The sequence below is a fragment of the Gavia stellata genome, chromosome 21 (assembly GCF_030936135.1).
Source record: "Gavia stellata isolate bGavSte3 chromosome 21, bGavSte3.hap2, whole genome shotgun sequence".
In the NCBI taxonomy this organism is placed as follows: domain Eukaryota; kingdom Metazoa; phylum Chordata; class Aves; order Gaviiformes; family Gaviidae; genus Gavia; species Gavia stellata.
Window position 1 is genome coordinate 8,476,444 of NC_082614.1, and position 15,145 is coordinate 8,491,588.

Sequence of the window (15,145 nt, forward strand, 5' to 3'; positions counted from 1 at the left end):
GGGGGAAAGAAGCCTCCAGCAATAGTGGTACCAATAATAGCCCCCCTGGACTTCAAATGAGTGGCACTGAGGGGTCCAGGGACTGAGGCTTATTCCAGCCCCATGAGACAACACACTGATGTACTGGTGCATCGACAAATGAGGCCATGAGAGCAGGAGTGTAAAGATGCAACAAAACACACAGAAATTTGGATCAATGTAGGATCTTTGAGAACAGACACTTCACAGTTTGGCTTCCTCTCCCCCACTTAACTGCACCCTGACTTCCACAGTCTTTCACAATCCCCTTCCCTAGATCTCACCTTCCTTGGCCACCAGCTACCTGACACAGCTCTTCCCTCCCTGCGCTTCAGCAGCTCCTGTCAGCTCTGCTCCTGCCTCTGTACCCACTGCTGCAATTTTGAGCATCCTTAAGACCATCTTCCCTGAACTTTTTCATCTGGTGTCATGGGACTTCATCCTATTTCTGGGTAATGTCATACACAAACACTCATACACAGAGTGACCACTTCTACTAGAGCGACTCCTAGATCTCTCTTCATTATTACATCCCTTTCTCCTGCTGCCTAAACTATGATTTTTCCTGTGGGCTTGTAGACACCCTTTCAAGGTCAATACAGCTGAAACAGAAGTGATAATTTCATCCCCCGTATCTTCCCCAGAGTTTAGTCTCCTCATTGCTTCCACTCTTATCACTTCCACCTCTCGCTCAAGCCTATAGTTCTCAGTGCTGTCTTTGACTCACACCACTCCCTACGTCTTGACATCCAACCTATGTTTAAGTCCTGTATATCCTTTTCCTCTATAACATAATGAGCATCCTCTGTTCATCCACACAACTAAGTTCTTGGTCAAGCTTTCACTACCTCACCTTTCATTTACCATTTTATCGTTTCCTCTGGTGGTGGCAGATGTAACTGGGTCCTTGCGTCAAGGAAAAAGCTGCTGCACGATCATTTTCCTAGTATGTGGCTTTGCTGCCTACAAAGCTTCCCACTTCCCGAATCACAAACTATCACTCTTCATGTTTTGACTCTTTCACAGCTTACCTCTTCTTCCCAACGCTGACACGCAGTATTGATGTAAACTCTCATCTCTCACTGGTCTGACTTGATCACCCCCTTGTTAAACTTTCAAATAAGCACCTCCCTGCTACTTACCACTGTGCCTTTCGTTACAGAGAATAACTTCCCACTCACGGCCGTAAAGCTACCTGATTTTCCCTCTCAAATGCCTCCTAAAACCTTCCCCTTTACTTTAATACCAACAAACCTAAAGCTGGACAACAACGAGACTGCTGACATACTGAAACAGTGCTGCTCTTAACAGTGCGCCCCCCCCCCCCCCCCCCCCATTTATCTGAGTCCCTTCACTCTAATCTCATCCTTAAGCCACGAGCTGTTCTGCATCTATACAGCATGTAGCAGGATGTGAACCCAGCCTGTGACGGAGTGATCGTAGCACTACCGTGTTGCTCTTCTCCCATATATCAACTGCTAAATTGCACCTGCTCGTGCGCTGCTGCACGCTTCCAGGCACCTACTGGGACTCAGAAATTAGCACAGCAAACAACAGCATGGCAAGGCTGAATTCACATCGCCGCACGCAGGGCCTAATAAACTCATGCAGAAAGTAGTGTGAAAACACTGTTTTAGAAACCTGACTTCAAAACTTTTCGCTTCCATCTTGGATATAGCTTTACCTGTCTCAAAGGTTGCTTGCTATAGCTAAAACACAAACACAAACTACAGAACAAATATATGGTAAATACTGATTCAACTTAGAAACACAGTGTCATTTTTTGTACATCTTACTTAGCACCACATTAAATGAAGGAATGCCTGATATCTAACCCCTGATTTGGAGAGCTCGCTTACACTGCGGGGCCATGTAATTAAGCTGACAACCCACAATTTCACACACAGCAGACAGAAGTCCAAGACTGAAAGAACATGAACACTGAATTACTTTGAAAGAAAGAAACGGGCTTTTTTAATGCAATCTTGAACACTGTTATTAAAAAAATGAGAGCAACATTTTGGAGTAACGAGCAGAGATTACTCATTCCCTTGTTTTATACAAGTTGACTTTTGGCTTTCTGCAGAACACCATTTAACAGAGCACATTACCAAGCTGCTAGCCACTTTTCATAGTGATGCTAAAGCAGGTAAGAGACAATATGTGGAACTGTTGATGGTTTATATTACTCTATTATGTTAATGTTCACTAAAGTATGCCATAAGCTCTCTCATTACATGTGTATAAACCAATTCTCTGTGGTGTTATTCCTGTGCTAAATGCTATAACTACATAAATCTTGAATTAATGGAGACTTTATAGTTCCTGAAAATGAAGGGTAATTGCTATCTGTTAATGCTGTTGTTGCTATTAAAGGAAGTATATATTTTCAGTAACAATGTTTATGGACCGTGAGCCTCACATCGCAGCTATTGCACAGTGCAGAGATAGTGTAATACGATTATCAGCCTAACTCCCTTTCTCTCCCTCCTCCCTCACAAAAAGCACAGTATCATTTCCCCAGCTTCAACAAACTACCCTGCAATTCTCCTAAGAGTCGCAGAGTCCAAACCGATGTCCTTCAATGAATACACAGTAAAAGAAACAGGATTTGCATTTCCATCTCTGGGAATGCATGATTTGCTAAGTTTCTCGCTTGGTTAAATGGCTGGACAGCTCACTTTATTAGTCTGGGTATCTCAAACAGTTCTTTGAGAAGTGTGTGGTGACAGAATGATAGGTGTGAGAAAGTATCATCCCACTTACTTCCTTTGAGATTTCAGCAGTGATGCAGAAGTGAAAGGCTATGCTTGGCCAGAGACAGTTCTCAGAAAGTAGGTGGGATGGACAAGTCCCCAGCCTTGAGCTCCTCTTCTCTGATCATTAAAAACAGCAGCGCACTGTTTGGAAACACTCTCCCAATCTGCTGTGAAACTGTACCTTGCACTAAAGTAACGGCTCCTCGATTCTGATATACCATATGTACGACTGACTATGCTCAATTACTTTTCTCCCCTGGAGTCCTGCACAACACTGCACAAGGAAAAAACCAAACCCATCAGAAGTGTGTTTCTATTTTTCAATGCAGTGAGGGTAAAGCCTTGATTTTACTCTAATGTCTGTGCTTTAAAACATTAAGAGCTCAATAGCCCATATACCTATGGACTAAATAAATAGTGGATAATTAGTAGCATGGTAGAGAGAGAGAAGTAGAAGGTGGAAAATTTCAATTTTGCTTCTAGCTCTATCACTGACTCAGTTTGTACTTGTACGTGAACTTCTTTTTTTGTCTGCTTTCCTCATGAGTTATATACAAACAACACTGATCCGCTGTTTATGACTAACAAAAAATGTTATGCAAATCCAAAGTACATTAGTAATTCCTGCCCTGCCCTTCATTAGTGCCAGTGTGCGTAGGTGTACCTAGAGAAAGCTGCTTCTTGCTGACCAAGCAGGAAAGCAGGATTGTTCTGTGGTGCTGTGAAATGAAGCCGACCCGTCATGTAATTCGGGAAGCCTGATGCTCGGCTAGACAGTATGTCGAATACTCCATCTGGCTGCAGTAGCCCGAGAGCATTATTAGAAGATACATTTTGCCGACACATGGAAGGGGGAAAAAACACTCTTCAGTGTAGTCCCTCAGGACATTCATGCCAATATTTTTATAGTTCGTTGTTGCATCAGCCAGGTTAAGTTTTAGACAAATACTGAACCTTTTCAGGGGAGTATAGTATGTCAGGTATCAACAGAGAGAGCCAGGCTGCCCTTGTGTTCCCCAACTGGAAGGCAACGTTGCACTTACATTATCCCTATGAAAGGTTTGAAGCCTCTTCACTTCAACCTTGGTGAGTTTACATGCATGTGCACACATCTTTGCTGACAAGAAAAGCAACCCTACTTAATTCCAGAGACCCTTTTAATAGAACCGATGTCATGTCTCATGTCTCTACAGATCAGGCAAGAGATAGAGAGAGGATGATCTTGTGCTGCTCTCTTTATGAAGAAAAGAAATGTTATTATTAAGGTGGAGTCACCTTAAGGAGAAGGTAGCTGGGAAATATGTGAGCCTAGGTCAAATTACAGTTATAGATATGTAAAGAAATGCCATATTAATGGTAAGGAACACTATAATAGCCTTTCATTTGCTGTAAAGGACAGTAAGTTACCAGCCAAACACAATGCAGCTTCCTCTGAAGGTAACCTCAGATCCCACATTCTGAAAGCTAATCAATGTTGTTCAGATTTCAATTTCTTCTCTACAAGGTGAAGTCAAACCTAATCTAACAAACGTCAGTCTCAGATGTAATGCCGCTAGCTGGGTCTACCAGTGTAATTTAGATAATCATTAATAGCATAGCTGTATAATAAAACTACATGTCACTTACAACTTCATCTGAGGTTTGACTGGCAGATCTTTAAACAGTTTTCTAAGTGATTGCTTTTACTTTCTTTGATTGGGCAGTCTAAGAAATGTTTTAACCCCGTGGTATCTAAGCTTTTAGGGAATAATTTTTCACCCTCACCACCCCTGCCATCAGCTCTGCTACTGTGTAACCTTGTAAGAAACAGAAGTCAGGGGGTGGTGGTGGTGGTTGTTTTAGGGAGTGACTTTATACACATATATAAAATAAAATAAAATAAAATAAAATAAAATAAAATAAAATAAAATAAAATAAAATAAAATAAAATATGTACAGCATCTTTCATTCAACATATATGATTTAAATGTTCCTCTTCAATCAAGCCTTCATCTCAAAAGACAGGTTTTGCCATAGTCCAGGGATATTTGGTATCTGATGGGATTTTAAAAGAAGTTGAAGAAACCTTAATGCTTCCCAAGCTCTAACAATATTAAAAGAAAGACTCAACCAGAAGAAGCTTTTAGTGGAGTCTCTTGAACTCACGGCAACCTCCGATGTATGGCTGCAGCCAAGTGTGCTGCCAAGGAGACAGGGCTATCTGAAGCCAGCCTTTACTTTTGTAATGCTGATCCAGTAGAAACCTGCGTGCCACAGCTTCTCATGAATGAATGCAAGAGACTGGACAGCCAAAATATAATAAAAGTTTGATGAAGATCTAACCTGAGACTGCCAAGTTTGATCTGCCAGAAAAGAAGTCAGCAAGGGAGAGATACTCAAGTCTTTTATACATTTGATGCTTAAAAGCACAGTGCAATTGTTGCTATGTAGTGGGACTTCTCTGTTTTCCTTGCAAGGGTGAAACAAGAAATCCCTATACAAAACCACACAACTACAACCTTTCAACGACCAACCTATGTATCCAAAAGAAGGTCAGAAAAATCATTGCTCTATGATAAATATGCATGCAACATGACAAAACACTCCTTGACAGTTACCACACTGCCTTTGAGGGTAGGTACCAGTTGTCCCATCTTCTAAACTGATTACAAAATTGACATCTTCAAAGGTTGCTATAAATAAAATATGGGCTCCTGACAAGTTATCGGAGGAGACTTCCTCTGAAACAGCACTAACGCTATGACTTGGGTCTCACCAAATGCTCACATGATAATCAAGAAAGACTATTATGTTAATGGGAGTTTCTTGTCTGTAAACAGATCACAGAGTACTTGATTCAATGTTTTTTCATTCCATTACAGATATTTTAAAATTTGACATGAAGACTGGAGGAAAAATATTATTTTCAAATTCATTCTTATTTTGACTATGAGGGAATTTCCAAGCTAGTAAAGCACATGAAAGAAGAAAATTCAGTCTTACCTTATCGTCAATATCACTCTCGCTGTCACACTGTGAATTAGAGAGAGAAAAAAAGATTTTGAGAAACACCTTTATGTATAGGGTTCTTTTGCACCATCCTCTTAAATCTTTAGGATAGCTGTTTATGATGTTCTCAGTTCAATGAAACACACTTTTGATGTTTGCAGTAATGCCTTTTAGATTGCTAGCATAAACCAGACAACGCCAATTTCTCTCTTCTCATACAAAAATATGGTATACTCTTACTTGGATGGGGGAAAGTGAACTTTAAACAAAAAAGACAATCAGTGATGCATTATAATAACAACTGTAACATGAACACCACAACCAAAAGCATGCCTTTTTATCATCCCAAATTGTGGAATATATAGTAACAGTTTTGCATTGCTTCACCTTGATAAGCACTTTGTCATCTAACAAGGAAACTGTGAAACTGGCAATCAATTTCTAATTTAATGAGTGGTACCAAGAATAGTAATTAAAATACATCATAAATTCTGGTACATTTTTTAGTTTGAATGAGATCACGATCCCAGGAGGAAGTGTTTACTTAAAGAGTTTTAGAGTGTAATCTCTTACAGCCTCTGAAAATGAAATGCTCTATTTTCACAGCACAAATGATGGAAAGATAACTTGAGCACTGAACATTTCAGGACATGCACATCTTGTTGACTGGAGCTGAGAAAGATTTACAATTGGGAACGAAAATAAATCTTTTTGTGTCTGTTATACTGACAGAAAGCGGCCAGTGCATTTTGTAGCTTTTGTGTCCAACAGGAATTTTCCCCTTCAGCCAGCAGCTGATGGGGATGGTCCGGGTGGGTTTCTGCAACTGGTGGCACCCTATCGAGTTCGCTGGTTCCACAAGAGGGGACTCTGCAGACCAGCAATGACAAAGTACAAATGTGGAAATGGTCCATGAGAATGCACATGCTTCGGTGTCATGAATGTAGAAGGAGGAATAGATCTGTTTGGTCATTTTGTCCAGCTCCTGCTCCTCACAGCGCGGGGAGGGGGGATCTTTCCTGTCACATCCTTTTTTATCCTAAAGTTACAGAGCAGAAATTTCAGCTATGACATTCTTCGTTTTCTGCAGATTTTTGAGAGACTATTTAATCTCCTCTTCTTCTATTTGGCACATGAAATGATTGACCCCAAACACCTGAGGAACCTTTTACTCTTCAATTCTCATACTGAGCACATGAAGAACCACAATACAGCGGAAGGGTCTGCCATGGTGATTCTGCAGTGAAGACTGTTCAGCTTCCCAAATGACTCCTTATTTCCATTTAACTGCAGTGGAAACGCTTGGTTTAAGGAACCTGTTTTTCTATAGTCTTGACTAAGCAGAACACTTTTTCTTTCGAAATGAAACCGTTTTACACTGCCCCACCTGATCCACAGCACATTTTTCACAGAGAAATCCAACTGTTTAGAAGGATGCGCACAGATCTAATTGCATCTGTAACCATTCTGGGAAAAAAAGAACCTGAAGCAAAAATGGAAGACATCACAGGAAGGCAGGACGCTGCCCTGCAGGGGCCGGGGAGCAGTGGATGGGCAAGTCCTATAGGAATAACCAGTGTTAATGCCAGCAAACTGCATTAAGCCCTAGCCAATTACTTTGTGCGTGGAAGGCAAGAACATCAGACAGCCACGGCTTTAGCAAATACCCTCCTGTAAGCCATTTGTGCCTTTTCTGGGGACTTTCATTCTGTCATTGAGTTTTATAAAAATTATTACAGGAAATGCAGTTTCTGTTTTTCCACAAACCCGACATTCAGATCAAAAGTAAAATCAGTCCTGACAAATCATCATCATCAGCCATTTGCTGACTCTCCCAAACCCATGCCACGTAACCACAAACAATTAGAAGTCTCTGCTCTGGGCCTGGAACAGGACTAATTGTCCATCACTGCTGAGACACACTGAAACAGGTTTGCGGGGCAAAGGCTGCCCCAGTACCTGCTGCATTTGTGCTTGCTCAAGACAGTGCTAATTCACGCTGACAAAGCAACACATTCATCAAAAACAAGGTGGGGGAAGATGCAGTTACAGCAGTACACTTTGTTATTATTTACATGCTCCTGAGAAACGCCAGCTGACTCAAGGGAAGCCTTTCACCTCTCCCCGGGGGGGCTCAAATGAAGTCAGAATGCTACAGGGAGTATGCATTCCCCCAAATTACTAGCATAATTGAGCAGGTTACGAAGACCATGTTATTTTACCCTTTAAACCTGGTCTACACTAAAATATCCTAAGTTACCATTTTAATCATTGTGCTCATTCAACCTGCACACTCATATTGTAGAGGCAGAATAGTTTGATGATGTGATTCAACCTGCACAGTTCAGACTAAAGCACGTTACAATGGAATTACACCTATACAAAAATAGCATAAAAAATAGTACACTCAGCCCTGTGTTGCTTAAAATTGTATGCTTAGGCAACACCAATACAAATTTTAATTCTTACAGGGACTTACAGAATGATACACTGAAGTAATAAAAAAATCAAATAAACTCAGAAATATACTGACTAGAAAACATTCAAAATTATCATTAAAACTCAGATGCTTTTGCCTATGAGTCCTGGTTTAATAAAGCTGCAGTACTGTAAACCTCAAAAATTTAGCTTAAAAATATTTGAGAGCAGATGTAAACAATTTTGGGGAACTTTATTAACCATTATTATTCAAATACAATGTAATATTTTAGTCTTGCTCTCTGTTTTTTTAATAAAACTTGTCTTCCTATTTCTTACTGCATTATGATATTTTAAAAAAAGAGGACAGGCTTTTTCCTGTTGAAAACAGATTTGACCTCAAAAATTTGTATGCCTATAATGAGTATAAAAACCTATTACAGATGGTTTGCATTACTAAAAGGTGCAGAATTGCTTTATTTAGATGCCTAATTTTGCTTTGTACCAATATGCAACTTTGTCTCATGTAGATAAGTGAAAGTTGCAAAAAGCCAGTGAACCATCAAATCCACATGCTAAATTTTATATACAAACATACAAATGAAGCAAACATCTGCTCTCTGAGGATACATTTCTCCCCATTCAGGATCTGTAAATACTCCATAATTAATTGTTTTTAAAATGGAAAGGACAGCAAAGAATTTTGTTTCATTTTAGCTTACATCTTCCTTACTTTAATCACAACTGCATCAGTCTTGCAACTGAAGAAGCCAGCGGGGCTGCAGATGCAGATCCACGCGCAAATGTGGCTCTGTGTGGACACGGAGCCCTCTGTGCAGCTGCGACTGCGAGATGGGTGCTTTAAAAACTCTATTTCTGACAGCAACTTGCATAATTTTGGGTTTGCCTTATGAAATAGCTGTTCTCTCCCACCTCTCCCAGCCATGTAGGACTCTCAAATGCACACAAACTGTCCCTGTATCGATTCCTACTGCGTGGCTTTTAAAGCACCAAAATACCACATCTTAATCCACGTGAGAATGAAGTCCCAAACCGACCCACAGGTACTAAGCAGTCTACATGATGAGAGATTGTGAGGGAAGAATTAACACACCATTATTCAAAAAATTTGGACTTCTGCTTAACATACAGCATCCTGGAAAATGGAGAGCTTGAAACTCATGGCTACCAACCCATGTTAATCTCCCACCAGCTCCTGAAGAAAATACAGCTGGCTTTGGTGGAAAAACCCCCCAAGCTTCAGAATTCACTTAGGTTTTCTTCTTTTTATTTTAAAGAAACAGGCTGCCGCATTCGCATCAAGAAACAGGAACCCACAGGCTGCTGAACATGCAACAGCACTGAAAAAACCGACGACAGCAAACCCAAACCCTCCTGGACAGATCTGTGAAAAACAGAACCGCTGACCCCTTCCCTTCGGGAGGGTGTTAAAAAACACGATTTCAATGGGCTGTTTCAGTTTCTGTGGTAACAGCCTTCAGCCTCCGCGCACCCACTCTTCTCCAGCCTCCTGGCCTCCGCCGCCCGCCCCTGCAAAGCCCCGGCTCGAGAAAGAGAGACTGAGGCTGGTGCGTTGCATCGCCAGGATGTTCAAATGAATAATGAAGTCATAAGAGAAACTTTGGTTTGACCCAGAGGATTTTCTGTGTGTTAAAAGACAACTTATTCCGGCCTGGTGAGGAGGAGGCTGGTGGCGCTCCCTCCCGAGGCCTAGCGGGCCAAGGCCGCGCCACCGGCCGCTCACCTCCCACGCAGCTGTTGTCGGGGAGACAAAAGCCCTTGTCAAAACAAAAAAGTTAAAGAAAATGTGGAGAATGGCAACTGTTGACAGCTACGGGGGCTCATTGAAAGACAAAAGCTTCAATTACCTGGATTTTTCTAAAGGCCTGTTAACACTCCTGGTCTATAAGAGAAACTGTAAACAGCCATTGTGCCGGGTTCATAAAGGCTCCTAAAAGGATTATTCACTGGGTTGTGCCAATTGCCTCTCAATTCCACCAAGAATGTTTGCAAAGCAGACCCCTAATTGCGCCGCTTTTTGAAATAACTTCTTGCAGTGACAGATTCCAGTCAGAAAAAGCCTCCCTTGAGGTAAAGTTAAGCAGAAGCAACACATAATTCAGGTAGAATCGGCTCAGTGCACTATGAAAAGGCGCCGCACCTCCCTCCTCCCCCTTTCTGCCCCACAGAGGAAGACGATGCAAATTTTGCAGATGCAGGCCTTCACCCACAAAGACCCAGCGCCAAAAAGACTCTGCCAAACCGGCTGTGGCACAGGACAGGGCATGATCTGGCGGCTGCTGCCAACGGACCGTGCTCCAGATGAAGGCTCTGGATGAAGCCAGGAGTGAAGCAGTAAGAAAAGCTGGTGCTTTCCTAACCTCCACCTAAGCAACTGCAGCAACTCCACCATCCCCTCCATCCCCCTGTTGCACTCAAAAGACCTGAGGAATCAGAGACAGAGCTCCCATATGTGTAGACCAGGCCCTATGGCTTTTTTTTTTTGATAGCTGAGGTGGAAATTCACATTTCAAGACCCCTTCCATCATGCCTGACCCCCCAGGCAAGGAGTTACGATGCGTTCCAGCACTTGCTCGTACAAATCATCTCAACAGGGGAGAAAGATGGACCTGTAGCTACTGTAAAACACATGCAACGGCGTAACTGGAGAAGGGCCTTCTCTTACAGTGGAGACGTAGATGCCACCAGTAGCACACCTGCCTACACTGAACTGAAAAGAAACCTCTAACCCCTCCCTCATCCCAAACAAGCTAAGGTTGAAACGGGAAATCGGAACATTACCCACCGTGGTTGACATGACATACAAGCATAAATCAGATCACTCCACATAGCAGCAGTGGATACTTGCAGAGGTTTGTGTCACTGCAAATAAAGCTAGATCTCCACTACAAAGGTTTTCTGGTGGACTTAGAGTCAGAGGTGTTCAGTAGCGTCATTGCTGGCTCTACCACAGCATTCAGGCAATTAGCAGCGCTGCAGAGTGTTTTAGCCACGTAAATTTAGGTTTTTTGAGTGCAGAAGAGGAGCAGGCCCGAATGAGCTATGCATAGATTTTTCCAAAAAAGCAGCATCCACAGAAGAAGCATGGAGTCTTTGTGCTCTGGGACACCTCCACTGGCGCCAGGCTCCTTGCAATCTATATTAAAATTGTTTGTACTGTGATTCTGGATGTTTTCTGGTGAGTTTAAAAACCATGAAAACATCCTTTGACTCTTTTCTTACCCCCAACATTTTAAGTTCCAGATCACCCCGTTTTTCTTCAGATAATAAAAGCGCTACGTTGATTAACATGAAGTCAGATACTCACATAAACTGCCTTATGCCAGGACCAAGAGCTCCAAGAAACAAAAACAACCCAAGCCTCACAAGACTGCAACAAGCTTAGCAACAGTGGGGTGTTACGCCATCAGTTAGGTGCTAAGAAACACTGTTACCTGAAACAGGACCACATCCTCCAAGCTTTTGAGAATTGCACAGAAGTCACCTCAGCTTATTCACATAAATGTGGTATCTCTTACTCCACCCAAAACCGGAGGTTTATGATCCAGGTTGTGCCTACAGATCCTCAAGGCCATAGGGCCCTGTTGTGGCAGACACTATACAGCACAGAAATTACAGGTTCCTGCCCAAACAGCTGATAGAAGGGCTTGTTTTTTCTTTGCACACAAACACACATACCTACAGATATTATTTATATTATGATTAAGCAGAGGGTGACAGACATCTAAGCTGGTCGTGTGAAAAACCAGATCCCAGCCCAGAGGGATACGTCATCTAACTAGTCTACCTGCAACTAAAATTGTGTGAGGAAGTATAAGGCTGAAAGAAGAGGAGGACAAAATATTAAATACATAGTCTATAATATTACAATGCAAGCTGGCAGATGTAAAAAGTTGCATAAAATATACGAACAGTGTGGATACCTATGGAGCTCGTACACCCACTCAGCCAGTCCCGGGAGGATGGCCATGTTACTGCTATCTTATTATTTCCAACCACATTTAGTTACTGAATTTTCTTTTAATAGTGAGGCTCGGGGAAGCATCAGGCTTAAATCCCAGCGTGTTAATGTTTCTTTTAAAGGAAGAAGTAAAACCAAGCCTATTTTTAAGAGCCCTCCCCCCTCGCCCTGTCCTCTGAGCTAACTTCCCGGGAGCAGCTCGCAGCAGCAGCAGCGTGTATGGATGCGCGCTTGTGTGTGCAGGGGGAGGGTGTTGTTTCCTATTAAGTCTGGCATCGGATTCATGTCTGCAGGGGCTTGCTTAAGATGATAGGAAGAGAGAGTTTTATCATGAGCCAGACTGACAGAAAAGCCTGCTAATGGGACTTGAGGCATACACAGGAAAGAAAGTGCCAAAACATTAAGCTACCGCCAAGTGTCAGAGGGCCACTGATTTATTGCAGCAATTTTGCCACTGTGTCCTTTATAAGGTCCCACAAGTCCTTCCTCCTGGCAAGAAGCTGTGAGCTGCTGCAGCTCGGGGAGAAGTTTAGATCCAGAGCACAGAAAGTGTCCAAGCGAAAGGCGGGGGCCGGGGGGAGGACGGAAATCGAATGTTGACTTGAACTTGCCCCAGGCAGCAGAGTCCTCTTAGCTCCACTGCCTCCCTGACAGTTTGATGAAATGAGTCAGGGCCTCCCTATGGCTAGACCAGCTCAGGCTTCCAAGTGCGGGGTAGAGCTGTAAGAAACAGATTGAGCCTCAGGGCAGCAATTTTTTTTTTTTTCCCCTTTCTCTCCTCAGCATTTGGCTGGGGGAAGGGGGAGGTTATGAGCACTACAGATGTATAGGCTGAGCCTTTGTCTGTGGAGGGGGAGGGCGAGGGGGAGAGAGAAGAACAGCAAGAGAGTATTAGCTATGGCAGCCGAGAATAGCCCTGAGCACTATAACTAATTTTGAGGGGCAGTGATGCATTGTACGGGCTATGTGCTGTTTGGTCAGAGGGGGCCCCTGTTGTGAAGCAGCAATCAAGAGGACATTTTGTTAAGTGACCAACAGCTGTCATCTGCAAGCCCAGAGTAGGGAAGGAGGGAGCAAGGGGGAGGGAAAACGAAGAAAAAAAAAAGAAAAAAAAAAAAAAGAGCATTTGTCCCTTGGAGGCAGAGCACATTAATCCACCAATCTGCCACAGCTTTAACTCTAAAAGTGCCTCCAAAGAGCTGAACTCCACTCCATCAGCTGCCCGGAGAGACGGGTATCTCTCACCCTGCTTCAGCCTGCCAGATGCAGGGAGCTTCCCTACCTCGGCGGGTCGAGAGGAACTGACGCTAAAAATACTGCTTAAGTCTCTTTTCATTCCATAAAATTGAGTTGATCTGCTGCAGCTTAGGGTCAATCCCTCAAGGACTGTTTTTTTCCCCCCCTTCCCTTTTCCTTAGCACTCATAAATTAATCAGGAAGACCCTGACTAAGTCATTTCATGCTGTACAACATAAAAGAAAGTCCCCTGATGATCCATGCAAGGATCTATTAAAAGCGGGAGGAGGGAGGAAGGGTTAGGGAAGAGGGAGAAAAGGGAGGGGGAGAAGGAAAAAAATCTCAACCTTTTTGATATTTTAGGATAAAAGCTGGAGGACTTTGTTACAAATTCTAGCCAACATCAAAACACCTTAAATAATTCAAAGAACATGTTAAAGGGAAGAAACTGAATGTTGCTCTGATGTTCAGTTGATGCAACGCAGAATATTACCCAAAACAGCACAGCCTGTTAAGGGAGACAGCAGCCTTGAGCATTTCAGTTCTTTAGAAAAATGTCAGAACCTGTAAAAATCATAATTTCCAGCAACTTTTTTTTTTTTTTTTTGCATGATATAAACTCAGCGAGACTGAAATGTAGGTTTCTGACAAGCTGTTAACAAGACAACTTTAGAAATCTGTCTGGAGCTCTCAGGGAGATGGGCTGCCATTTCACTGTTTCGAAGAAGTTCATGACATGACAAGCAAAAATCAGGGAACAGAGACCTAAAAACCACGGTGTAATTTTCATTTGCTTCTGTCGTGAAAGAATTCAAGCAGAAATATTAGAAGGCTGCACAACTAAAAAAGCCAGCAACTGGAAAATCATTGCTGTGGTTTGACAAGTACATCTTTTATGCTGAAAATGGTTTCTTTTTTATTACACCTATATACAGGAAAGCACTTTTAGGAAAAAAGGGATAATCACAAATTACTCCTTGAGATCTACAAAGTAAGATCTACAGCTGCCTACTTTCAAGCCCAGTCTGAAAATGACCTAGTTCATGGGAGAGAGTGACCGATCCATCTTGGAAAAGCTGTAAGAGCCACCAGATTCCTCTTGGTTTCCCACATCCCTGCCCTTCCCCCCCGTAGGAAAGGTAGAAATATCTGTCCATAATGCAATCTTTTACTGAAGCCTACACAGATGAATGTTGCTACATAAGCGTTTAATAAAGACACATTGATTAAAAATAGAAAAGTCAGCATCCAATGGCATCTACACAGCAATGTTTGTACCACATTCAAGAGAAGATTTCTGGCTGGTTTACTGTATTACACCTCCTACTTTAGGCTTTAATATACCAGTATAATGCTTTTCCATAATTTTTTGATGATTTAATGATGTCTTTTCAAGAATCAATCTATTCTATTCTATGGTTAGAAAAAAGTAGATTGATTGATCGATCGATCGATCGATCTATCTATCTATCTATCTATCTATCTCCATATAATATATCTCTTTCAATATATAATCTCTCTCTCTCCCTCTCTCTCACTATTTGGACTCATTTTAAGTATTTAATGGTGGGTTGATATAGCTGCCTTGAAGTCAATTCACTGACTGTGATTGACTCATTATATCCATGGTTGCAGAAATTTGGTACCCTAGGGACGGATGCTTTGGGAAACCCAAAGAGAGCCAGCTGCATACACACAATCTTATGCTTAATTTCAGCCCATA

At 42.2% G+C, this 15,145-nt stretch overlaps 1 protein-coding gene across 1 annotated transcript in view; it reads right to left on the bottom strand.

Moving 5' to 3' along the window:
* The window catches only part of FBRSL1 (fibrosin like 1), a 553,391-nt gene that overhangs the window by 179,167 nt on the left and 359,079 nt on the right, over positions 1-15,145 (bottom strand). The window contains exon 5 of the mRNA XM_059827502.1: positions 5,760-5,789. Within this exon, the coding sequence (XP_059683485.1) occupies positions 5,760-5,789 (30 nt within the window). The remainder of the gene's footprint in view (positions 1-5,759; positions 5,790-15,145) is intronic.